The sequence below is a fragment of the Nansenia antarctica genome, assembly GCF_963989245.1.
Source record: "Nansenia antarctica genome assembly, chromosome: 18".
NCBI classification, from domain to species: Eukaryota; Metazoa; Chordata; class Actinopteri; order Argentiniformes; family Microstomatidae; genus Nansenia; species Nansenia antarctica.
The window spans coordinates 11499419-11526199 of NC_137691.1; the positions used below are offsets into that span (position 1 = coordinate 11499419).

Below are 26781 nucleotides of genomic sequence, written 5' to 3' on the forward strand. Positions count from 1 at the left end.
GGTGACCTCCCCCCAGCAAAGATACCACCTCCAACCCCTGATGAATGTACAGCATTCTACAGCATGCTGCATGCAACTGAAGACAGGGAGAATAAACCAGTGAAAAGCTGCATCCTGTCTGTTCATTTCATACAACAGGGGCAATTCAAAGTGCTTTACATACATTATTTAAAAATACAGCAAGAGGAGCATAGTAAGAAAATAAAAAATGACAATGAATAAAAGCAAATATAAGAAGTAAATAGATGAAACATTTAATAAGACAATAGTTAGTGGTGTGCAGCCTCTGGGAGGAGAGACTCTGCTTCCGCCCCGTCTGCAAGTTCCGCCACAGGGAGATGAAGGTTAGGGACCGACCTAGCAAAAACTCTTAGGGGGCAGATCAAAATACTTATTTTGAAATGCCTCTGAAATATCCCCTTAAAGCTTTGCCCACTCGAGACTGTTGCGTGTCTTGAGTGGCCATTTATAGAGGGGTATAGAAAGACCCTCTCTTCAAACCAGGTTCAGGGGCTTCATCCTCGCCCCTGGACGTGTCGGGAGGAACACTGGTCTAACCCTCACGGACAGTAACCTGAGCTTTCCCCATCCATACATACATTGCAACACATCACAGGCATGTCAACATAACATGTTCTTCTCTTTCTCTACTGTAGAAAAACAGAAAGCAGATTGCATGCTACTGGAAGAACCAGCCTACCGGCTGTCAGAAGCTCCACTGTGCCTTCCACCATGAGAAACCCCGCTTCGTAGACGGAGCCTGGGTCTATCCAGCCAATAAAGGTGAGGGGTAATCCCACGTTTGGTTATGCATCCTCTGAACAAAACGTGGCATTGTGACAACTTGGTGGATGTCAGAATGTGCTGGATCACCCTGTTCAAAAGTCTTCTGGTCTTGTTTCTGTGTCTCAGCTTCTGACGAGGAGGAGCCTCAGGAGGACCCCAGCCCTCCTGCTGCCACCCCCCTCCCCACCGCAGCCAATCCCCAACTCCGCGGGGTCATCAAGGCGGAGACTCAGGAGAATGTACCGAGCCCAACCCACCCGCCTGTGGTCATCAACCCAGCAGATGAAGATGAGGACGAGGATGGTAAAGACACACTCTCTCCTCGCTTCTCTGTTTCCCTTTTCCATGTCACTATTGAATGACTGGTTTGTTATTGAATGCCGTTGACCATGGGGTTCTTGTTATGTTTCGTCTGTGTGCAGATCAGTTCTCAGAAGAGGGAGAGGACAGCAGGACTGGTTCAGACGGATCCAGATTGGTCTCTCCCAGGAAAATGGGAAATGGGAAAAGCGAGGTGGTGTGCAGCCTCTGGGAGGAGAGACGCTGCTTCCGCCCCGTCTGCAAGTTCCGCCACAGGGAGATGAAGGTTAGGGACCGACCTAGCAAAAACTCTTAGGGGGCAGATCAAAATACTTATTTTGAAATGCCTCTGAAATATCCCCTTAAAGCTTTGCCCACTCGAGACTGTTGCGTGTCTTGAGTGGCCATTTATAGAGGGGTATAGAAAGACCCTCTCTTCAAACCAGGTTCAGGGGCTTCATCCTCGCCCCTGGACGTGTCGGGAGGAACACTGGTCTAACCCTCACGGACAGTAACCTGAGCTTTCCCCATCCATCCATACATTGCAACACATCACAGGCATGTTGCATAACATGTTCTTCTCTTTCTCTACTGTAGAAAAACAGAAAGCAGATTGCATGCTACTGGAAGAACCAGCCTACCGGCTGTCAGAAGCTCCACTGTGCCTTCCACCATGAGAAACCCCGCTTCGTAGACGGAGCCTGGGTCTATCCAGCCAATAAAGGTGAGGGGTAATCCCACGTTTTGTTATGCATCCTCTGAACAAAACGTGGCATTGTGACAACTTGGTGGATGTCAGAATGTGCTGGATCACCCTGTTCAAAAGTCTTCTGGTCTTGTTTCTGTGTCTCAGCTTCTGACGAGGAGGAGCCTCAGGAGGACCCCAGCCCTCCTGCTGCCACCCCCCTCCCCACCGCAGCCAATCCCCAACTCCGCGGGGTCATCAAGGCGGAGACTCAGGAGAATGTACCGAGCCCAACCCACCCGCCTGTGGTCATCAACCCAGCAGATGAAGATGAGGATGAGGATGGTAAAGACACACTCTCTCCTCGCTTCTCTGTTTCCCTTTTCCATGTCACTATTGAATGACTGGTTTGTTATTGAATGCCGTTGACCATGGGGTTCTTGTTATGTTTCGTCTGTGTGCAGATCAGTTCTCAGAAGAGGGAGAGGACCGCAGGACTGGTTCAGACGGATCCAGATTGGTCTCTCCCAGGAAAATGGCCTTGAGCTCCAGCTCAGGTAAGAGAGGCTAACGATGATGAAGGAGAGAGAGGGGGGAAGAGAGAGAGAGAGAGAGAGAGAGAGAGGGAGGGGGGGGGGAATAGCAAAAAAAACATGTTTATTAAGTTATTTAACACATTGGTGAAAGAAAGGAAAAAAGCTTGGATCCTTTTGAATAGACCTCAAGTGGTAATTGTTATTGTTGGAAGAGAGAATCATTTTTTAATCTTCTGTAAATATCCCCTTAAAGCTTTGCCCACTCGAGACTGTTGCGTGTCTTGAGTGGCCATCATAGAGGGGTATAGAAAGACCCTCTCTTCAAACCAGGATCAGGGGCTTCACCCTCGCCCCTGGACCTGTCGGGAGGAACACTGGCTTCTCGGACACGTTTCTCCTCTGCCCTTTCTAGAGGGTCACTGTGTGGGAGTGTAACGTGACCCACATGTTTCCATATTCCTCTGTGATGGCCTAATGCTGTTGTTTTGGCACAGATGAGTCGCTGAACTTTGGCATCAGAACCTTGGAGGAGATTCGGCTGAGGAAAGCCCTGAAGGCCAGCATGAGGAGATCTGGTAAGAACGTCTCACCTGGTGCATGGACTGGCTTCTGTAGAATTACACTGCATTACACAACATTTGTGACACGTTCTACTAATGCTTATTTCGGGATTTCCGCGTTGTTGAAAATCAATGACACATCGCTAGTCAACTAACACAGCTTGTTTTGTGAGCCTGCTAACAATGCAAATAGTGTTATAGTTAACTAGGTAGCAGTGGGGATTACTCACCCAATCCATTACATTGCAGTATTTTGGCTTGACTAGTGAGTTTGTGTTGTGATTCTCAGCGACGTAGTTCCGTGTTTCAAAATACAAGTCAGAACATTTTGATTGGTTGCCGATATGAGGACCAAAGCATTACAACGTGTCACATTTGAGAATCATCTGCTTAATACCTGCTTTGTCTGCTTCTCTCAGGTCACCCCATCGGCCAGGGCTCAGACCCTGCCCAGAGGAACAAGGGAACCAGCGGTGAGAAGGAGAACATCCGCTCCTTTGTTCGCCCGTCACTCTACCTAGCAAAAGATGGTAAGCATCAGAAACAATGTATCTAGATTACCTGGTGTGTCTAGACTACCTATATTGAATGTACTCTATATTTAATGTACTCTAGACGGTCTGATCTTTGGTGAAGACCCTGGGAAACGCAACGTCGCCGAACAGCTTGGGAAGAGGATAATTGAGAGAGGTACATTTGAGACTGGTGTGACTACACTCATCTCTATTCTGTGAAAAATCAAGCAAACAATCTGGGTTTTTTCATTTTAATAAAGAACTGATAACACTGACAATATACCTGATGGTATAATTCAGATTCATCCCCAACACATAGAGCTCTCATGACCTGTAACAACCTCTGACCTCTAGATGCTTCCGACGGCGGTGCTGACCTGCCGCTCAAACGGAGACTGGCTGAGCGTCTCGGGAGGAAGGTGGACGAGGAGGACGCTGACCTGGCCCCTCCGAAAGGTGAGGGAGATAAAATCACCACAGAACCTCCCAGGAAACACCTGACTCTTACTGGTCCAGCCATGACCGTTAATTGGTTGTTCAGTTGGTTCAGGGTTTGTACAGGGGCAGGATAAACTCAGGCAACAGGACTATGCCCAAATGTAGTTGGTTTGTTTTTTTGTCTGACTTGTTGATACTGAAGATTACAAGTGTTTTGGTTGATGGTTATAGTATAGTACAGATAGTAAAATTGAGAGTGATTTTCATCTCATGTTTATCTCCATTACCTCAGCTCTGAAGCCTGTCAGGGACAGACTGGGGTTGCCAGCAGAAGAGCCCGCTGTGGTCGCTGAACCAGGTACCGTGTTTTATTGTTTTTCTCCTGACATAAAAAATCTACTCTGAACATTATTATGCCACACATCTGAACTTCATTCATTGATTTCGTGAGGTGTCACTTATCTCCTGTCCCCCACCTCTAGCATTCATCGAAGCTGAAACCAACAGCGTGGCCCAGGCGTCTGAGGAGATTCGGATCGAAACCCTAGAGGAGATCAGGCAGGAGAAGGCAGCCAAGTCCCAGGGACGCAAGGACAACACCCGTGGTGCGGCCCCCGCCCCCCAGGTCACCAGCCCCACCAGCAGGGCCTCAAAGAGAGTCATCACTGTCAAACCAGCCTCCAAGATAGATAAAGACGTACAGATAAAGACCTTCTCTGAGGTCCTCCATGCCCGGAAGAAGCTGGAGGAGGACCAGCATCAGGGACAGAGCGTCAGGAAAGCCAGGCAGCCGGCTAACGAAGCCCCAGATAACCCCCAGGCCTCCGCAGGCACGGCCGTGCCCAGCAGGGCGGCCCCACCTCGGGGAGGAGTGAGGGTGAAGACCCTGGAGAAAATACGCAAGGAGAAAGCAGCCAGGATGCAGGCGCGGGGGAAGGAGGCTACTAATGGGAAGCCCCGGATTATGCGCGTCAACAAACCAGCATCTCCTGGTAAGATGGCAGCTTTTTCTTGAGACTGTTTCCATTAAGGCTGTTCTCATGCTGGCAGTTCACTCTCCACCAGGCTTTTACACACACTGACTTTGTTTTTATCCCCCCCCCTGAGATGCCATTACAGTTGTGGTGAAAGATCCATATGCGATCCAAACGTCTTCAATGTAGCTATTTGCAGAAAATAATCTTTCGCCTTAACTGTGATGTTTCATGTTTCAAGATATTTACACTCTTTCTGTATTTCCTGTTATCTTCTAAGTCGCTGCCAGCGCAACCACTCAGAAGACAGCTGAAGAAGTGACAGAGAAGCCAGTGGCAGAGAAGCCAGCTGAGCCTACTGCCAGTGCTGTTACTGAGGTAAGTCCATCTAACCTGCTCACTAGGGCTGGGCAAACGATCAAAATTTATTTTTCGATAATCGCAAGAATTAATGATCAATTATCGATTAATCGATAAGACGTTTTATGGTAGTTCTGCTCTGACGTGAGGGTAGGTGATGTCACCTGTTGAGATCTGTGCTCTCTGTGATCCACAGCCCAGCCCTGCCAATGGGAGGAGTGATCCGACCAATCGGAGCCTGAAGGGGAAGACGTTTGAGGAGTTCATGCGTGAGAAGCGTCTCCGCAGGCAGCAGCTGCAGGAGGAGGAGGCGGCCTCATCCACCAGCCAACCCGACGTTTACGCCAAGGCCGAACCTGCGGAGAAAGAGGCTGCGGGCCCTGCCCTCGTGAGGGAGACGGGCGTGACCCCCGTCAGAGCGAAGAGCGAGAAAGTGACAACTCCAAACCCTTCATTCCCCTCCTCCCCCACTCTCACCCTGGAGGCCCCTGCCCCTGCTCCGGCACCCAGCAGGGCGGCCCCACCTCGGGGAGGAGTGAGGGTGAAGACCCTGGAGGAAATACGCAAGGAGAAAGCAGCCAGGATGCAGGCGCGGGGGAAGGAGGCTACTAATGGGAAGCCCCGGATTATGCGCGTCAACAAACCAGCATCTCCTGGTAAGATGGCAGCTTTTTCTTGAGACTGTTTCCATTAAGGCTGTTCTCATGCTGGCAGTTCACTCTCCACCAGGCTTTTACACACACTGACTTTGTTTTTATCCCCCCCCCTGAGATGCCATTACAGTTGTGGTGAAAGATCCATATGCGATCCAAACGTCTTCAATGTAGCTATTTGCAGAAAATAATCTTTCGCCTTAACTGTGATGTTTCATGTTTCAAGATATTTACACTCTTTCTGTATTTCCTGTTATCTTCTAAGTCGCTGCCAGCGCAACCACTCAGAAGACAGCTGAAGAAGTGACAGAGAAGCCAGTGGCAGAGAAGCCAGCTGAGCCTACTGCCAGTGCTGTTCCTGAGGTAAGTCCATCTAACCTGCTCACTAGGGCTGGGCAAACGATCAACATTTCTTTTTCGATAATCGCAAGAATTAATGATCAATTATCGATTAATCGATAAGAAGTTTTATGGTAGTTCTGCTCTGACGTGAGGGTAGGTGATGTCACCTGTTGAGATCTGTGCTCTCTGTGATCCACAGCCCAGCCCTGCCAATGGGAGGAGTGATCCGACCAATCGGAGCCTGAAAGGGAAGACGTTTGAGGAGTTCATGCGTGAGAAGCGTCTCCGCAGGCAGCAGCTGCAGGAGGAGGAGGCGGCCTCATCCACCAGCCCCACCAGCAGGGCCTCAAAGAGAGTCATCACTGTCAAACCAGCCTCCAACGCCCAGAAAAAGAGCTTCTTTGAGGTCCTCCACGCCCGGAAGAAGCTGGAGGAGGACCAGCGTCAGGGACAGAGCGTCAGGAAAGCCAGGCAGCCGGCTAACGAAGCCCCAGATAACCACCAGGCCTCCGCAGGCACGGCCGTGCCCAGCAGGGCGGCCCCACCTCGGGGAGGAGTGAGGGTGAAGACCCTGGAGGAAATACGCAAGGAGAAAGCAGCCAGGATGCAGGCGCGGGGGAAGGAGGCTACCAATGGGAAAGGCTCAGGCACAGAAGCGGGAGAAGGAAAAGAGCAGGAAAAGAAGCCCCGGATTATGCGCGTCAACAAACCAGCATCTCCTGGTAAGATGGCAGCTTTTTCTTGGAACTGTTTCCATTAAGGCTGTTCTCATGCTGGCAGTTCACTCTCCACCAGGCCTTTACACACACTGACTTTGTTTTTATCTCCCCCACCCCTGAGATGCCATTACAGTTGTGGTGAAAGATCCATATGCTTACTCCAAACGTCTTCAATGTAGCTATTTGAAGAGTAATACAAAAAATATATCTTTCGTCCTTAACTGTGATGTTTCATGTTTCAAGATATTTACACTCTTTCTGTATTTCCTGTTATCTTCTAAGTCGCTGCCAGCACAACCACTCAGAAGACAGCTGAAGAAGTGACAGAGAAGCCAGCTGAGCCTACTGCCAGTGCTGTTCCTGAGGTAAGTCCACCTAACCTGCTCACATCTGCTCCCCTCAAGTGTGTCCCCTGAATACAACACACCCTTTGTACCATGAAACTCCTGTTCATAGCCCAGGTGTATTTGCATGGTAGCCTGCCACCATTGGTGTGTGAATGGGTGAATGAGAGGACGTTGTAAAGCGCTTTGGAATAAGGCGCTCCATATAAGTCGGTCCATTATACCATTTACCACTTCTTGTCTTCAATGTCATTATTGGCCTGGCTGCTATTGGAGACAGGCGTTTAGAGGGGAGACTGCACTTATTGGAAGTTTTATGGTAGTTCTGCTCTGACGTGAGGGTAGGTGATGTCACCTGCTGAGATCTGTGCTCTCTGTGATCCACAGCCCAGCCCTGCCAATGGGAGGAGTGATCCGACCAATCGGAGCCTGAAGGGGAAGACGTTTGAGGAGTTCATGCGTGAGAGGGTTCTCACGCTTCTCACTCATGAACTTAAATTAAAATGTAATTTAAAATTTGAACTCCTCAAACGTCTCCGCAAGCACCAGCTGCAGGAGGAGGAGGCGGCCTCATCCACCAGCCAACCCGACGTTTCCGCCAAGGCCGAACCTGCGGAGAAAGAGGCTGCGGGCCCTGCCCTCGTGAGGGAGACGGGCGTGACCCCCGTCAGAGCGAAGAGCGAGAAAGTGACAACTCCAAACCCTTCATTCCCCTCCTCCCCCACTCTCACCCTGGAGGCCCCTGCCCCTGCTCCGGCACCCAAGGCCCCCAGCCCAGCCAAGGCCCCCAGCCGCCAGCGTATCACCCTCAAACCGAAGGCCGCCTCGCTGGTGCCCAGCGCTACCAACTCCCCCCAGCAGGGGTCTCCAATGAGGCAGGCGGAGGCCGACTCGCCCTCTGTCAGCCCCCGGAGCTCCACAGCCTCCCTGGGCAAGAGGAAGAGAGCTCCCCTCAGTCCCCTGGCAGCGGGTGCCCCTAAGCAGGCCAAAGGAGCTTCGTCTCCTGGGCCGCCTGCGGAGGAATCTCCGGTTGAAAAGACCCAAGATGTTGCCCAGAAGAAATCCCCTGGGCAAGCTACTGAAGCCAAAGGTAGCCTACCTGCTAAACGACTCCACTTTGAACACGGTAAATAAAGTCAAGCTATGAAACCTGAGAATCATTGATGTTTTGTTGCGTTTTCAGTGAGGCCCAAGCTGAACGTCCGGCCTTCTGTGATGAAGCCGGCTGCGCAGGTGAAGCCAGGCCAGAAGAGGAGAGCGGCGGAGTCCCCCCGGTCTGCCGTCGCGGCAGTCAAACCGCTCAACAGCGCCTCCAGGGCGCAGGATGAGCAACTGCAGGAGCCGCCCTGCAAACAGAGACGGGTAAGCCGCAGATCGAGCCTGTTTGCAAATCGCTCAATGTCCAAAAGCAGATGTCCATTGTGACCCGAGTCCTAACAACCTGTGTTCTCGCCAGGTGTCCTCCCCCTCCTTCAGCACAGATGCCCAGATGAGCCCCCTGGTCCCCAGGAGTCCCCCCACCCTGCTGGGCCACGGCCCCAGCCCCAGCCCCCCCAGGGAAGAGCTCCAGACGGTCCCCGTCATCCAGCACAGCGTGGCCACCGCAGCAGCAGTCACCACCACCTCCAGCGCGGCCACGGCCACATTAGTCACCACCACCTCCAACACGGCCGCCAGGGAGGCCTGCGTGGTCCCCCAGAGGTAATGGATGAATGCATAGACGAGTTTTGAATGGTGTTTATTTTAAATGGACTGACTTATATATATATATGTTGGCATGGGTTAGAATCTGGCCCATGCCCTGCTGACATGCCCTCTCTCCCTTCTTCTCCTTACTTTTCACTGTATCTGTTCAATAAAATGAAAAATAAAAATAACTTTTACAGTAACAAATAACAGTGACTTAATTGGTTAAATGCAGATGAATGAACCTCTCTCGTCTCCCCCCTCCTCTTCTCTTCAGCCCCACGGCAGTGAAGTCGCCCACCCTGCCCAGGCCCCGGCGGGGGCCGGCTCACGTCGTCACGCGTCGTCATGCCACGTCGTCACGCCCCGGCTCCCGGCTCACGTCGTCACGCCCCGCCCCCGCCAGCACCTCCTCCATGGACGACTTTGACGAGCTGATGAACGAGCTGAGTTCACTGGCGATCGGAGGATGACTTGGAGCTGGACCCCGGCAAGGGAGAGGACGACCTCCTGCTAGAGCTGTCAGAGATGATTGACAGCTAGGCCGACCCCCCCCCCAAACCCCCTCCGCCCCATCCCCCATCCTCTAGTGACCACGTCTCAAATCACCACCCATTGAACAGCCCTGCAGCCCCCCCCCCCCCCCCTCCTCCTCTCTCCTCTCACCTCTTCATAAAGTGACGCGAAATGTCAGATGGAAGATCATCAACACACAGTATCATGATAATGCTGCTAGTGAAAATGAAACAACTTATAATCAACAGTATAACCAAAATCTAATAAAAGATATGTATAACGTATAAAATGCATATTTATCCCCAAAATAAATATTCTTAAAAAACAAAAAGTAGCGTTAATGACTATTGAGGCCCTTTAATGTGAGCTATGCTGCTCCAGTAAATCACTATTAAAATAATCTGATTCTTTTCAGAAGTGTACCTTCTCTGCATTGTCCCCACTGATTCCAGTATAGGGTCACGGATAGGGTCACGTTTCCCTGCCCACCAACCCCCCCCTGCCGCCCACCCCCCCATCCCCATCCGCTTCCTTAGGCCCGGAGGTGGGGAGGCCAGTAGGCTCCTGTGGTCCTGGCTGGAGGTGAGAGTAGGTGAGAGAGGAGGAGAGGAGGGAGGAGAGAGGAGGGGGGGGGAGACTTGGGGTGGATGAGCTTGGACAGAGGATGAGGACGGGGCGGGAGGGAAGGGGGATAGGGGGCTAGGGGTCATGGTGGGGGGGGGGGGATAGTTGAATCACTGCCACAGGGGGGCGCTGGTTTTCCAGTACTTCTCATTGACCTCAGCGAGGCAGAGGATATTTCGGAAGCGCCTCAGTTGTTTTTCCATGCTGTCTGAGCAGAGACGAGGGTTGCTTTCATGTCAGTCTGAAGGGAACGGTCGTCACCATGAGCAGATTATCATCATTATTATTTTCTTCAACTAAAGTTCATGTTTAAGATGTGTTTTTATTCTGTTGTTTCCTTTCATTGGATTGATGGTAAACCCTTGTCCTTGAACAATCAGCAGTCTATGTATTTTAATTTCTGCACATGTTAAGACTAAGAAGTGATGTATTCCTGTATGGATTAGAGTTTTCTCTCATTTTCATGTCATGGTCTTTTTTCCCTTTGAGTCCTGAAAGAAAATGTAAAGAAGCAACCACCTGGTTGGAGAATGATCTAAACACTAGTTTCAAACATCCTCAGGTAATTCCCAACTTAGCATTGTGAAGACAAGAGCCATGTGGTCTTGCCTGGTGTCACCTGTCATCCATGGCTGTACAATCATGTGTAATTGTTGTTGCAGGAAGAGAGAAATTGTGTACTATGTATGCTAAGAAAGACAGAGCGGAAGTGGAAGATTTACAGTAACTGAACTAGCAAGTTGTCATACAGCGGCACTTACAATAGCTCCTGCCCCCTACCATCTTTGCCTTGTCTCATGTCTAGGATCTGACTCTACTCAAATCATGTATAATGTTATTTTTGTTCGCTTATGTTGCTGAGCTGATCATGTAAAAATGTAGACGTTTTGGAACCTGAGTAGGCTACATTTGTGTGGTGAGCGTATGAAGGTAAAGATGAACAGGAAGATATTCAGAAGAATATGTGGGTCATTTCGGGAATCGTTAACCTCTCAAAACAAATATTTGGATGTAAAAGTTTGGAGTTTTTTTTTCAGTTTTGTGACTTACTGACGCTATCCCACAATTGTCCACCTTTTTAAAAATATACCAACCATGTTGCTTTGTATTTTTCTGTCTATTGCTATTTCTTTTTTTTGTTTAATTTATGGATCTCACATTGCTCATAAAAATGTATTTGTCAAATGAAATGACATTTTTGGCCCATGTTTTTACCAGACCTTTTAAACTTAACAGTGATGCATTCAAACACACACCAGCCTCACACTTTTCAAATCCAACCCACCTACTAACTTAAAACCTTTGTTACAAATAAATAGTAAAATTTCTGGTCTTAAAATGTGAAAGAGCAACTTCTCAGGGTATCTGCGATCTGTCTAATCCTTGTTGTACTGTTCATATGCCATGTTGGAATTAAACTGATGCTTTCAACTTGTGTCTGCTACAGCATGTGAGAGTCCCCTGTCATTTCACTCTTGTTCTATAGCGCAAGATCAGTTGTGAACGTAATCTGATATGTGCTGATCGCTGTTCTGTGGGAGGATCAGGAGAGGAACCTAATGGGTTGTGTATCTGTACATGCTTGCCTGTTCTGATTTTACATGACTTAAGTGTGTTGTATGAGAGACTGTAAATAATAAAAATGCTTTTATGGAAAGTATTCTTTTGCTCCAGTCTTTTTTGTGTCTGTGGTAGAGGGACCATGATTCAAGATCCAACATTTATGATTTATGATAAGAAATCCATCATGCACTTTGCGCAATGGAGAAACTGAAGACAAATAACAGATATTGCTGTTCAATGGCCATTACAATGAATTAAATGATTAAACCCAATGATTCTCAAATAATGTCTAATAGGCATAGTCTAAAAGTGCAACTGTCTTACCTTATAGTAACCCAAAATAGTATTGCACCTTTCAGGTGATGCTTCAGAATGACTGGGCCACCAAACAAATAATTGTATATACCCATTATATTTTATACATATCATTATGTTTTATACATAACATTTAGACACATCTCCTCTCCGGCCCGGCGGGTGGCGCTGGTTCCTCCAGTCCTTGGGACACGGGGATCGGGAAACACACTTTCATCGTCACTTCCCGAAAACTACGTAAACAATCGGGGATCGGGGTTGTGACAAGCTGACAAAAAACAGCTCCAGCGCCACACTAACATGACACAATTGGAGATGTTGAACGTGTTTCTCACGGACAGACTAACAGCGGCTGCCGAGGAGATCTTCAGGGCTGTGAAGAGCACCATAGCAGACTACCAGGGGGAGATCATCCGCTCCAAGGAGGAGAACGACCGTCTGAGGAGGCTCCTGAACGTGGCTGTCCAGCGCGTTTTACTGCAGCCAGGTACCTGAAGAGCCTCTCCTGCGTGATACGAGATCTGATTGGTCTAATTCGTGGTTAATGGTTCCATTTGATCTGATTGGTCTAATTCGTGGTTAATGGTTCCATTTGATCTGATTGGTCTATTTCGTGGTTAATGGTTCCATGTGTTCCTCTGTTGCCAGGGAGACTCCTGTTTGAAGAGATCAGCCCACCACCCCAGGAAGAGGTCACAACTCGTCAGCTCTGAGTCTGACACAGCTGCGCCACCCAGCGATCCAGAAGTGAACTGATCCACCAGCCTTTAAACATGACGAACCATGGAGATGACTGTTACTACTTCTACTCCTCCTTCTGTGCCAAGGTGAGAAGCACGACTACACACAGCAGAGGTTATTATAATCATAGCTTTCAGTCACGTGGTTTCTTCCCTAGCAACCACCAACCTGAGTTGTTGTTATTTAAAAAGTATCATAGCAACATCGCTCAACATGGCGAGTGGACGCAATTTACCGGCTGCCTACTATTTAGACCACCCATATTTAGCCCCCGCGGCTGTGTTTGAACCACTAAATGCAGCCAAGTCTCTGCCTGATCTCGTGTTCGGTGACATCTGGATCTATCTGGTGGAGAATCCATCCCCATACATACACCGCAGCCAGGATGAAGAAGGCTTTTAAAAGCACCGAAAGCTACAAATATTTCCACTCTGGTTGGGTAACTAATGCTGGCGTGTGGAAAGTGAAGAATTTCTTCATCGTCAAAGCCAAGGTGAGTGACGTTAAATTAGCCAATGCTATCGGTAATGTATGCTAGCTAACGTTACGTTACGGTCAGTGGTAAGCGAGCTCTAGCGGCTCTTGTCAAAGCGAAGGTGCCTAACGTTTGCCTTTGGTTATGCTACGTTGTCTAGTCTAACGTTACACAGCTAAATGACTCTCTTGTGCTAGATAGCTCTAATTTTGGTAGATAGTTACGTTGATCACAGATGTTTACAGCTGGTGACAGCCAGGGCTGACATTGATGAAATGAAATCTAAACAAAACCTCTGTCCGTGTCAGGTGAACCATTCCTACTGCCTCAATGATCCACCACTGACAGCATCATGGGTTGCTGTGGAAAAGGACGGATTAATCCGATTTGGTCACTGTGTCTGCATGGCAGGATTAGGAGAAGTTTGCTCCCACATAGGTGCCATAACATAGATGCCCTGCTTGCAGCTGTGAACAGGTATGATTTGATTTGATTCAACAAATGCATTATACATCACAGTAAAGTCATTTGTTAGGGACTTATTTCCAGTGTGGTTCGCTTTACTACATCCAATTACATGCAGGCTAGATGGCACTGCATGCACTGAAAAGGCCTGCAGCTGGATTGAGCCCAGTATGGCATCCTTGAAACCAGCCGACTTGTATGCTGAAGCGAGCCAGATAAGGTTTACAAAGGTCCAGCGAAAGAGAGAAGCTGCTGGCTGGGGTGACCTCCCCCCAGCAAAGATACCACCTCCAACCCCTGATGAATGTACAGCATTCTACAGCATGCTGCATGCAACTGAAGACAGGGAGAATAAACCAGTGAAAAGCTGCATCCTGTCTGTTCATTTCATACAACAGGGGCAATTCAAAGTGCTTTACATACATTATTTAAAAATACAGCAAGAGGAGCATAGTAAGAAAATAAAAAATGACAATGAATAAAAGCAAATATAAGAAGTAAATAGATGAAACATTTAATAAGACAATAGTTAGTGGTGTGCAGCCTCTGGGAGGAGAGACTCTGCTTCCGCCCCGTCTGCAAGTTCCGCCACAGGGAGATGAAGGTTAGGGACCGACCTAGCAAAAACTCTTAGGGGGCAGATCAAAATACTTATTTTGAAATGCCTCTGAAATATCCCCTTAAAGCTTTGCCCACTCGAGACTGTTGCGTGTCTTGAGTGGCCATTTATAGAGGGGTATAGAAAGACCCTCTCTTCAAACCAGGTTCAGGGGCTTCATCCTCGCCCCTGGACGTGTCGGGAGGAACACTGGTCTAACCCTCACGGACAGTAACCTGAGCTTTCCCCATCCATACATACATTGCAACACATCACAGGCATGTCAACATAACATGTTCTTCTCTTTCTCTACTGTAGAAAAACAGAAAGCAGATTGCATGCTACTGGAAGAACCAGCCTACCGGCTGTCAGAAGCTCCACTGTGCCTTCCACCATGAGAAACCCCGCTTCGTAGACGGAGCCTGGGTCTATCCAGCCAATAAAGGTGAGGGGTAATCCCACGTTTGGTTATGCATCCTCTGAACAAAACGTGGCATTGTGACAACTTGGTGGATGTCAGAATGTGCTGGATCACCCTGTTCAAAAGTCTTCTGGTCTTGTTTCTGTGTCTCAGCTTCTGACGAGGAGGAGCCTCAGGAGGACCCCAGCCCTCCTGCTGCCACCCCCCTCCCCACCGCAGCCAATCCCCAACTCCGCGGGGTCATCAAGGCGGAGACTCAGGAGAATGTACCGAGCCCAACCCACCCGCCTGTGGTCATCAACCCAGCAGATGAAGATGAGGACGAGGATGGTAAAGACACACTCTCTCCTCGCTTCTCTGTTTCCCTTTTCCATGTCACTATTGAATGACTGGTTTGTTATTGAATGCCGTTGACCATGGGGTTCTTGTTATGTTTCGTCTGTGTGCAGATCAGTTCTCAGAAGAGGGAGAGGACAGCAGGACTGGTTCAGACGGATCCAGATTGGTCTCTCCCAGGAAAATGGGAAATGGGAAAAGCGAGGTGGTGTGCAGCCTCTGGGAGGAGAGACGCTGCTTCCGCCCCGTCTGCAAGTTCCGCCACAGGGAGATGAAGGTTAGGGACCGACCTAGCAAAAACTCTTAGGGGGCAGATCAAAATACTTATTTTGAAATGCCTCTGAAATATCCCCTTAAAGCTTTGCCCACTCGAGACTGTTGCGTGTCTTGAGTGGCCATTTATAGAGGGGTATAGAAAGACCCTCTCTTCAAACCAGGTTCAGGGGCTTCATCCTCGCCCCTGGACGTGTCGGGAGGAACACTGGTCTAACCCTCACGGACAGTAACCTGAGCTTTCCCCATCCATACATACATTGCAACACATCACAGGCATGTTGCATAACATGTTCTTCTCTTTCTCTACTGTAGAAAAACAGAAAGCAGATTGCATGCTACTGGAAGAACCAGCCTACCGGCTGTCAGAAGCTCCACTGTGCCTTCCACCATGAGAAACCCCGCTTCGTAGACGGAGCCTGGGTCTATCCAGCCAATAAAGGTGAGGGGTAATCCCACGTTTTGTTATGCATCCTCTGAACAAAACGTGGCATTGTGACAACTTGGTGGATGTCAGAATGTGCTGGATCACCCTGTTCAAAAGTCTTCTGGTCTTGTTTCTGTGTCTCAGCTTCTGACGAGGAGGAGCCTCAGGAGGACCCCAGCCCTCCTGCTGCCACCCCCCTCCCCACCGCAGCCAATCCCCAACTCCGCGGGGTCATCAAGGCGGAGACTCAGGAGAATGTACCGAGCCCAACCCACCCGCCTGTGGTCATCAACCCAGCAGATGAAGATGAGGACGAGGATGGTAAAGACACACTCTCTCCTCGCTTCTCTGTTTCCCTTTTCCATGTCACTATTGAATGACTGGTTTGTTATTGAATGCCGTTGACCATGGGGTTCTTGTTATGTTTCGTCTGTGTGCAGATCAGTTCTCAGAAGAGGGAGAGGACCGCAGGACTGGTTCAGACGGATCCAGATTGGTCTCTCCCAGGAAAATGGCCTTGAGCTCCAGCTCAGGTAAGAGAGGCTAACGATGATGAAGGAGAGAGAGGGGGGAAGAGAGAGAGAGAGAGAGAGAGAGGGAGGGGGGGGGGAATAGCAAAAAAAACATGTTTATTAAGTTATTTAACACATTGGTGAAAGAAAGGAAAAAAGCTTGGATCCTTTTGAATAGACCTCAAGTGGTAATTGTTATTGTTGGAAGAGAGAATCATTTTTTAATCTTCTGTAAATATCCCCTTAAAGCTTTGCCCACTCGAGACTGTTGCGTGTCTTGAGTGGCCATCATAGAGGGGTATAGAAAGACCCTCTCTTCAAACCAGGATCAGGGGCTTCACCCTCGCCCCTGGACCTGTCGGGAGGAACACTGGCTTCTCGGACACGTTTCTCCTCTGCCCTTTCTAGAGGGTCACTGTGTGGGAGTGTAACGTGACCCACATGTTTCCATATTCCTCTGTGATGGCCTAATGCTGTTGTTTTGGCACAGATGAGTCGCTGAACTTTGGCATCAGAACCTTGGAGGAGATTCGGCTGAGGAAAGCCCTGAAGGCCAGCATGAGGAGATCTGGTAAGAACGTCTCACCTGGTGCATGGACTGGCTTCTGTAGAATTACACTGCATTACACAACATTTGTGACACGTTCTACTAATGCTTATTTCGGGATTTCCGCGTTGTTGAAAATCAATGACACATCGCTAGTCAACTAACACAGCTTGTTTTGTGAGCCTGCTAACAATGCAAATAGTGTTATAGTTAACTAGGTAGCAGTGGGGATTACTCACCCAATCCATTACATTGCAGTATTTTGGCTTGACTAGTGAGTTTGTGTTGTGATTCTCAGCGACGTAGTTCCGTGTTTCAAAATACAAGTCAGAACATTTTGATTGGTTGCCGATATGAGGACCAAAGCATTACAACGTGTCACATTTGAGAATCATCTGCTTAATACCTGCTTTGTCTGCTTCTCTCAGGTCACCCCATCGGCCAGGGCTCAGACCCTGCCCAGAGGAACAAGGGAACCAGCGGTGAGAAGGAGAACATCCGCTCCTTTGTTCGCCCGTCACTCTACCTAGCAAAAGATGGTAAGCATCAGAAACAATGTATCTAGATTACCTGGTGTGTCTAGACTACCTATATTGAATGTACTCTATATTTAATGTACTCTAGACGGTCTGATCTTTGGTGAAGACCCTGGGAAACGCAACGTCGCCGAACAGCTTGGGAAGAGGATAATTGAGAGAGGTACATTTGAGACTGGTGTGACTACACTCATCTCTATTCTGTGAAAAATCAAGCAAACAATCTGGGTTTTTTCATTTTAATAAAGAACTGATAACACTGACAATATACCTGATGGTATAATTCAGATTCATCCCCAACACATAGAGCTCTCATGACCTGTAACAACCTCTGACCTCTAGATGCTTCCGACGGCGGTGCTGACCTGCCGCTCAAACGGAGACTGGCTGAGCGTCTCGGGAGGAAGGTGGACGAGGAGGACGCTGACCTGGCCCCTCCGAAAGGTGAGGGAGATAAAATCACCACAGAACCTCCCAGGAAACACCTGACTCTTACTGGTCCAGCCATGACCGTTAATTGGTTGTTCAGTTGGTTCAGGGTTTGTACAGGGGCAGGATAAACTCAGGCAACAGGACTATGCCCAAATGTAGTTGGTTTGTTTTTTTGTCTGACTTGTTGATACTGAAGATTACAAGTGTTTTGGTTGATGGTTATAGTATAGTACAGATAGTAAAATTGAGAGTGATTTTCATCTCATGTTTATCTCCATTACCTCAGCTCTGAAGCCTGTCAGGGACAGACTGGGGTTGCCAGCAGAAGAGCCCGCTGTGGTCGCTGAACCAGGTACCGTGTTTTATTGTTTTTCTCCTGACATAAAAAATCTACTCTGAACATTATTATGCCACACATCTGAACTTCATTCATTGATTTCGTGAGGTGTCACTTATCTCCTGTCCCCCCCCACCTCTAGCATTCATCGAAGCTGAAACCAACAGCGTGGCCCAGGCGTCTGAGGAGATTCGGATCGAAACCCTAGAGGAGATCAGGCAGGAGAAGGCAGCCAAGTCCCAGGGACGCAAGGACAACACCCGTGGTGCGGCCCCCGCCCCCCAGGTCACCAGCCCCACCAGCAGGGCCTCAAAGAGAGTCATCACTGTCAAACCAGCCTCCAAGATAGATAAAGACGTACAGATAAAGACCTTCTCTGAGGTCCTCCATGCCCGGAAGAAGCTGGAGGAGGACCAGCATCAGGGACAGAGCGTCAGGAAAGCCAGGCAGCCGGCTAACGAAGCCCCAGATAACCCCCAGGCCTCCGCAGGCACGGCCGTGCCCAGCAGGGCGGCCCCACCTCGGGGAGGAGTGAGGGTGAAGACCCTGGAGAAAATACGCAAGGAGAAAGCAGCCAGGATGCAGGCGCGGGGGAAGGAGGCTACTAATGGGAAGCCCCGGATTATGCGCGTCAACAAACCAGCATCTCCTGGTAAGATGGCAGCTTTTTCTTGAGACTGTTTCCATTAAGGCTGTTCTCATGCTGGCAGTTCACTCTCCACCAGGCTTTTACACACACTGACTTTGTTTTTATCCCCCCCCCTGAGATGCCATTACAGTTGTGGTGAAAGATCCATATGCGATCCAAACGTCTTCAATGTAGCTATTTGCAGAAAATAATCTTTCGCCTTAACTGTGATGTTTCATGTTTCAAGATATTTACACTCTTTCTGTATTTCCTGTTATCTTCTAAGTCGCTGCCAGCGCAACCACTCAGAAGACAGCTGAAGAAGTGACAGAGAAGCCAGTGGCAGAGAAGCCAGCTGAGCCTACTGCCAGTGCTGTTACTGAGGTAAGTCCATCTAACCTGCTCACTAGGGCTGGGCAAACGATCAAAATTTATTTTTCGATAATCGCAAGAATTAATGATCAATTATCGATTAATCGATAAGACGTTTTATGGTAGTTCTGCTCTGACGTGAGGGTAGGTGATGTCACCTGTTGAGATCTGTGCTCTCTGTGATCCACAGCCCAGCCCTGCCAATGGGAGGAGTGATCCGACCAATCGGAGCCTGAAGGGGAAGACGTTTGAGGAGTTCATGCGTGAGAAGCGTCTCCGCAGGCAGCAGCTGCAGGAGGAGGAGGCGGCCTCATCCACCAGCCAACCCGACGTTTACGCCAAGGCCGAACCTGCGGAGAAAGAGGCTGCGGGCCCTGCCCTCGTGAGGGAGACGGGCGTGACCCCCGTCAGAGCGAAGAGCGAGAAAGTGACAACTCCAAACCCTTCATTCCCCTCCTCCCCCACTCTCACCCTGGAGGCCCCTGCCCCTGCTCCGGCACCCAGCAGGGCGGCCCCACCTCGGGGAGGAGTGAGGGTGAAGACCCTGGAGGAAATACGCAAGGAGAAAGCAGCCAGGATGCAGGCGCGGGGGAAGGAGGCTACTAATGGGAAGCCCCGGATTATGCGCGTCAACAAACCAGCATCTCCTGGTAAGATGGCAGCTTTTTCTTGAGACTGTTTCCATTAAGGCTGTTCTCATGCTGGCAGTTCACTCTCCACCAGGCTTTTACACACACTGACTTTGTTTTTATCCCCCCCCCTGAGATGCCATTACAGTTGTGGTGAAAGATCCATATGCGATCCAAACGTCTTCAATGTAGCTATTTGCAGAAAATAATCTTTCGCCTTAACTGTGATGTTTCATGTTTCAAGATATTTACACTCTTTCTGTATTTCCTGTTATCTTCTAAGTCGCTGCCAGCGCAACCACTCAGAAGACAGCTGAAGAAGTGACAGAGAAGCCAGTGGCAGAGAAGCCAGCTGAGCCTACTGCCAGTGCTGTTACTGAGGTAAGTCCATCTAACCTGCTCACTAGGGCTGGGCAAACGATCAACATTTCTTTTTCGATAATCGCAAGAATTAATGATCAATTATCGATTAATCGATAAGAAGTTTTATGGTAGTTCTGCTCTGACGTGAGGGTAGGTGATGTCACCTGTTGAGATCTGTGCTCTCTGTGATCCACAGCCCAGCCCTGCCAATGGGAGGAGTGATCCGACCAATCGGAGCCTGAAAGGGAAGACGTTTGAGGAGTTCATGCGTGAGAAGCGTCTCCGCAGGCAGCAGCTGCAGGAGGAGGAGGCGGCCTCATCCACCAGCCCCACCAGCAGGGCCTCAAAGAGAGTCATCACTGTCAAACCAGCCTCCAACGCCCAGAAAAAGAGCTTCTTTGAGGTCCTCCACGCCCGGAAGAAGCTGGAGGAGGACCAGCGTCAGGGACAGAGCGTCAGGAAAGCCAGGCAGCCGGCTAACGAAGCCCCAGATAACCACCAGGCCTCCGCAGGCACGGCCGTGCCCAGCAGGGCGGCCCCACCTCGGGGAGGAGTGAGGGTGAAGACCCTGGAGGAAATACGCAAGGAGAAAGCAGCCAGGATGCAGGCGCGGGGGAAGGAGGCTACTAATGGGAAAGGCTCAGGCACAGAAGCGGGAGAAGGAAAAGAGCAGGAAAAGAAGCCCCGGATTATGCGCGTCAACAAACCAGCATCTCCTGGTAAGATGGCAGCTTTTTCTTGGAACTGTTTCCATTAAGGCTGTTCTCATGCTGGCAGTTCACTCTCCACCAGGCTTTTACACACACTGACTTTGTTTTTATCTCCCCCACCCCTGAGATGCCATTACAGTTGTGGTGAAAGATCCATATGCTTACTCCAAACGTCTTCAATGTAGCTATTTGAAGAGTAATACAAAAAATATATCTTTCGTCCTTAACTGTGATGTTTCATGTTTCAAGATATTTACACTCTTTCTGTATTTCCTGTTATCTTCTAAGTCGCTGCCAGCACAACCACTCAGAAGACAGCTGAAGAAGTGACAGAGAAGCCAGCTGAGCCTACTGCCAGTGCTGTTCCTGAGGTAAGTCCACCTAACCTGCTCACATCTGCTCCCCTCAAGTGTGTCCCCTGAATACAACACACCCTTTGTACCATGAAACTCCTGTTCATAGCCCAGGTGTATTTGCATGGTAGCCTGCCACCATTGGTGTGTGAATGAGAGGACGTTGTAAAGCGCTTTGGAATAAGGCGCTCCATATAAGTCGGTCCATTATACCATTTACCACTTCTTGTCTTCAATGTCATTATTGGCCTGGCTGCTATTGGAGACAGGCGTTTAGAGGGGAGACTGCACTTATTGGAAGTTTTATGGTAGTTCTGCTCTGACGTGAGGGTAGGTGATGTCACCTGCTGAGATCTGTGCTCTCTGTGATCCACAGCCCAGCCCTGCCAATGGGAGGAGTGATCCGACCAATCGGAGCCTGAAGGGGAAGACGTTTGAGGAGTTCATGCGTGAGAGGGTTCTCACGCTTCTCACTCATGAACTTAAATTAAAATGTAATTTAAAATTTGAACTCCTCAAACGTCTCCGCAAGCACCAGCTGCAGGAGGAGGAGGCGGCCTCATCCACCAGCCAACCCGACGTTTCCGCCAAGGCCGAACCTGCGGAGAAAGAGGCTGCGGGCCCTGCCCTCGTGAGGGAGACGGGTGTGACCCCCGTCAGAGCGAAGAGCGAGAAAGTGACAACTCCAAACCCTTCATTCCCCTCCTCCCCCACTCTCACCCTGGAGGCCCCTGCCCCTGCTCCGGCACCCAAGGCCCCCAGCCCAGCCAAGGCCCCCAGCCGCCAGCGTATCACCCTCAAACCGAAGGCCGCCTCGCTGGTGCCCAGCGCTACCAACTCCCCCCAGCAGGGGTCTCCAATGAGGCAGGCGGAGGCCGACTCGCCCTCTGTCAGCCCCCGGAGCTCCACAGCCTCCCTGGGCAAGAGGAAGAGAGCTCCCCTCAGTCCCCTGGCAGCGGGTGCCCCTAAGCAGGCCAAAGGAGCTTCGTCTCCTGGGCCGCCTGCGGAGGAATCTCCGGTTGAAAAGACCCAAGATGTTGCCCAGAAGAAATCCCCTGGGCAAGCTACTGAAGCCAAAGGTAGCCTACCTGCTAAACGACTCCACTTTGAACACGGTAAATAAAGTCAAGCTATGAAACCTGAGAATCATTGATGTTTTGTTGCGTTTTCAGTGAGGCCCAAGCTGAACGTCCGGCCTTCTGTGATGAAGCCGGCTGCGCAGGTGAAGCCAGGCCAGAAGAGGAGAGCGGAGGAGTCCCCCCGGTCTGCCGTCGCGGCAGTCAAACCGCTCAACAGCGCCTCCAGGGCGCAGGATGAGCAACTGCAGGAGCCGCCCTGCAAACAGAGACGGGTAAGCCGCAGATCGAGCCTGTTTGCAAATCGCTCAATGTCCAAAAGCAGATGTCCATTGTGACCCGAGTCCTAACAACCTGTGTTCTCGCCAGGTGTCCTCCCCCTCCTTCAGCACAGATGCCCAGATGAGCCCCCTGGTCCCCAGGAGTCCCCCCACCCTGCTGGGCCACGGCCCCAGCCCCAGCCCCCCCAGGGAAGAGCTCCAGACGGTCCCCGTCATCCAGCACAGCGTGGCCACCGCAGCAGCAGTCACCACCACCTCCAGCGCGGCCACGGCCACATTAGTCACCACCACCTCCAACACGGCCGCCAGGGAGGCCTGCGTGGTCCCCCAGAGGTAATGGATGAATGCATAGACGAGTTTTGAATGGTGTTTATTTTAAATGGACTGACTTATATATATATATGTTGGCATGGGTTAGAATCTGGCCCATGCCCTGCTGACATGCCCTCTCTCCCTTCTTCTCCTTACTTTTCACTGTATCTGTTCAATAAAATGAAAAATAAAAATAACTTTTACAGTAACAAATAACAGTGACTTAATTGGTTAAATGCAGATGAATGAACCTCTCTCGTCTCCCCCCTCCTCTTCTCTTCAGCCCCACGGCAGTGAAGTCGCCCACCCTGCCCAGGCCCCGGCGGGGGCCGGCTCACGTCGTCACGCGTCGTCACGCCACGTCGTCACGCCCCGGCTCCCGGCTCACGTCGTCACGCCCCGCCCCCGCCAGCACCTCCTCCATGGACGACTTTGACGAGCTGATGAACGAGCTGAGTTCACTGGCGATCGGAGGATGACTTGGAGCTGGACCCCGGCAAGGGAGAGGACGACCTCCTGCTAGAGCTGTCAGAGATGATTGACAGCTAGGCCGACCCCCCCCCCAAACCCCCTCCGCCCCATCCCCCATCCTCTAGTGACCACGTCTCAAATCACCACCCATTGAACAGCCCTGCAGCCCCCCCCCCCCCCCCTCCTCCTCTCTCCTCTCACCTCTTCATAAAGTGACGCGAAATGTCAGATGGAAGATCATCAACACACAGTATCATGATAATGCTGCTAGTGAAAATGAAACAACTTATAATCAACAGTATAACCAAAATCTAATAAAAGATATGTATAACGTATAAAATGCATATTTATCCCCAAAATAAATATTCTTAAAAAACAAAAAGTAGCGTTAATGACTATTGAGGCCCTTTAATGTGAGCTATGCTGCTCCAGTAAATCACTATTAAAATAATCTGATTCTTTTCAGAAGTGTACCTTCTCTGCATTGTCCCCACTGATTCCAGTATAGGGTCACGGATAGGGTCACGTTTCCCTGCCCACCAACCCCCCCCTGCCGCCCACCCCCCCATCCCCATCCGCTTCCTTAGGCCCGGAGGTGGGGAGGCCAGTAGGCTCCTGTGGTCCTGGCTGGAGGTGAGAGTAGGTGAGAGAGGAGGAGAGGAGGGAGGAGAGAGGAGGGGGGGGAGACTTGGGGTGGATGAGCTTGGACAGAGGATGAGGACGGGGCGGGAGGGAAGGGGGATAGGGGGCTAGGGGTCATGGTGGGGGGGGGGGATAGTTGAATCACTGCCACAGGGGGGCGCTGGTTTTCCAGTACTTCTCATTGACCTCAGCGAGGCAGAGGATATTTCTGAAGCGCCTCAGTTGTTTTTCCATGCTGTCTGAGCAGAGACGAGGGTTGCTTTCATGTCAGTCTGAAGGGAACGGTCATCACCATGAGCAGATTATCATCATTATTATTTTCTTCAACTAAAGTTCATGTTTAAGATGTGTTTTTATTCTGTTGTTTCCTTTCATTGGATTGATGGTAAACCCTTGTCCTTGAACAATCAGCAGTCTATGTATTTTAATTTCTGCACATGTTAAGACTAAGAAGTGATGTATTCCTGTATGGATTAGAGTTTTCTCTCATTTTCATGTCATGGTCTTTTTTCCCTTTGAGTCCTGAAAGAAAATGTAAAGAAGCAACCACCTGGTTGGAGAATGATCTAAACACTAGTTTCAAACATCCTCAGGTAATTCCCAACTTAGCATTGTGAAGACAAGAGCCATGTGGTCTTGCCTGGTGTCACCTGTCATCCATGGCTGTACAATCATGTGTAATTGTTGTTGCAGGAAGAGAGAAATTGTGTACTATGTATGCTAAGAAAGACAGTGGAAGTGCAAGTGGAAGATTTACAGTAACTGAACTAGCAAGTTGTCATACAGCGGCACTTACAATAGCTCCTGCCCCCTACCATCTTTGCCTTGTCTCATGTCTAGGATCTGACTCTACTCAAATCATGTATAACGTTATTTTTGTTCGCTTATGTTGCTGAGCTGATAATGTAAAAATGTAGACGTTTTGGAACCTGAGTAGGCTACATTTGTGTGGTGAGCGTATGAAGGTAAAGATGAACAGGAAGATATTCAGAAGAATATGTGGGTCATTTAGGGAATCAGTAACCTCTCAAAACAAATATTTGGATGTAAAAGTTTGGAGTTTGTCTTTTTTTCAGTTGTGACTTAATGACGCTATCCCACAATTGTCCACTTTTTAAAAAATATACCAACCATGTTGCTTTGTATTTTTCTGTCTATTGCTATTTTATTTTATTTTTTTATGAATCTCACATTGCTCATAAAAATGTATTTGTCAAATGAAATGAAATGTTTGGCCCATGTTTTTACCAGACCTTTTAAACTTAACAGTGATGCATTCAAACACACACCAGCCTCACACTTTTCAAATCCAGCCCACCTACTGTTAAAACCTTTGTTACAAATAAATAGTAAAATTGCTGGTCTTAAAATGTGAAAGAGCAACTTCTCAGGGTATCTGCGATCTGTCTAATCCTTATTGTACTGTTCATATGCCATGTTGGAATTAAACTGATGCTTTCAACTTGTGTCTGCTACAGCATGTGAGAGTCCCCTGTCATTTCACTCTTGTTCTATAGCGCAAGATCAGGTCTGTGAACGTAATCTGACGTGCTGATCGCTGTTCTGTGGGAGGATCAGGAAGGAGGAACCTAATGGGTTGTGTATCTGTACATGCTTGCCCGTTCTGATTTTACATGACTTAAGTGTGTTGTATGAGAGACTGTAAATAATAAAAATGCTTTTATGGAAAGTATTCTTTTGCTCCAGTCTTTTTTGTGTGGGTGGTAGAGGGACCATGATTCAAGATCCAACATTTATGATTTATGATAAGAAATCCATCATGCACTTTGCGCAATGGAGAAACTGAAGACAAATAACAGATATTGCTGTTCAATGGCCATTACAATGAATTAAATGATTAAACCCAATGATTCTCAAATAATGTCTAATAGGCATAGTCTAAAAGTGCAACTGTCTTACCTTATATAACCCCAAACATAGTAACCCAAAATAGTATTGCACCTTTCAGGTGATGCTTCAGAATGACTGGGCCACCAAACAAATAATTGTATATACCCATTATATTTTATACATATCATTATGTTTTATACATAACATTTAGACACATCTCCTCTCCGCCCCGGCGGGTGGCGCTGGTTCCTCCAGTCCTTGGGACACGGGGATCGGGAAACACACTTTCATCGTCACTTCCCGAAAACTACGTAAACAATCGGGGATCGGGGTTGTGACAAGCTGACAAAAAACAGCTCCAGTCCCACACTAACATGACACAATTGGAGATGTTGAACGTGTTTCTCACGGACAGACTAACAGCGGCTGCCGAGGAGATCTTCAGGGCTGTGAAGAGCACCATAGCAGACTACCAGGGGGAGATCATCCGCTCCAAGGAGGAGAACGACCGTCTGAGGAGGCTGCTGAACGTGGCTGTCCAGCGCGTCTTACTGCAGCCAGGTACCTGAAGAGCCTCTCCTGCGTGATACGAGATCTGATTGGTCTAATTCGTGGTTAATGGTTCCATTTGATCTGATTGGTCTAATTCGTGGTTAATGGTTCCATTTGATCTGATTGGTCTATTTCGTGGTTAATGGTTCCATGTGTTTCTCTGTTGCCAGGGAGACTCCTGTTTGAAGAGATCAGCCCACCACCCCAGGAAGAGGTCACAACCCGTCAGCTCTGAGTCTGACACAGCTGCGCTACCCAGCGATCCAGAAGTGAACTGATCCACCAGCCTTTAAAAGCATGACGAACCATGGAGATGACTGTTACTACTTCTACTCCTCCTTCTGTGCCAAGGTGAGAAGCACGACTACACACAGCAGAGGTTATTATAATCATAGCTTTCAGTCACGTGGTTTCTTCCCTAGCAACCACCAACCTGAGTTGTTGTTATTTAAAAAGTATCATAGCAACATCGCTCAACATGGCGAGTGGACGCAATTTACCGGCTGCCTACCATTTAGACCACCT

General features: G+C 49.2%; 2 protein-coding genes across 2 annotated transcripts; both read left to right on the forward strand.

The window, feature by feature from the left end:
- Positions 1–1037: 1037 nt before the first annotated feature.
- LOC308172937 (uncharacterized protein) lies at positions 1038–9441 on the forward strand (the record flags this gene model as incomplete). The annotated part of the gene is made up of 21 exons (XM_080547903.1): positions 1038–1089; positions 1209–1372; positions 1684–1810; positions 1940–2116; positions 2236–2328; positions 2802–2882; positions 3287–3397; positions 3483–3557; positions 3737–3838; positions 4113–4178; positions 4303–4812; positions 5075–5172; positions 5351–5810; positions 6073–6170; positions 6349–6871; positions 7151–7233; positions 7600–8302; positions 8396–8574; positions 8669–8913; positions 9176–9299; positions 9367–9441. The coding sequence occupies exons 2-21, from the start codon at positions 1280–1282 to the stop codon at positions 9439–9441; spliced, it is 4023 nt and encodes a 1340-aa protein (XP_080404029.1). The 5' UTR covers positions 1038–1089; positions 1209–1279.
- A 3485-nt stretch (positions 9442–12926) lies between these two features.
- LOC308172938 (uncharacterized protein) lies at positions 12927–23332 on the forward strand. The gene is made up of 22 exons (XM_080547904.1): positions 12927–13150; positions 13441–13609; positions 14514–14640; positions 14770–14946; positions 15066–15229; positions 15541–15667; positions 15797–15973; positions 16093–16185; positions 16655–16735; positions 17140–17250; positions 17336–17410; positions 17590–17691; positions 18507–18668; positions 18931–19028; positions 19207–19666; positions 19929–20026; positions 20205–20727; positions 21007–21089; positions 21448–22150; positions 22244–22422; positions 22517–22761; positions 23024–23332. The coding sequence occupies exons 5-22, from the start codon at positions 15137–15139 to the stop codon at positions 23217–23219; spliced, it is 3606 nt and encodes a 1201-aa protein (XP_080404030.1). The 5' UTR covers positions 12927–13150; positions 13441–13609; positions 14514–14640; positions 14770–14946; positions 15066–15136; the 3' UTR covers positions 23220–23332.
- The last annotated feature ends 3449 nt before the right edge of the window (positions 23333–26781 follow it).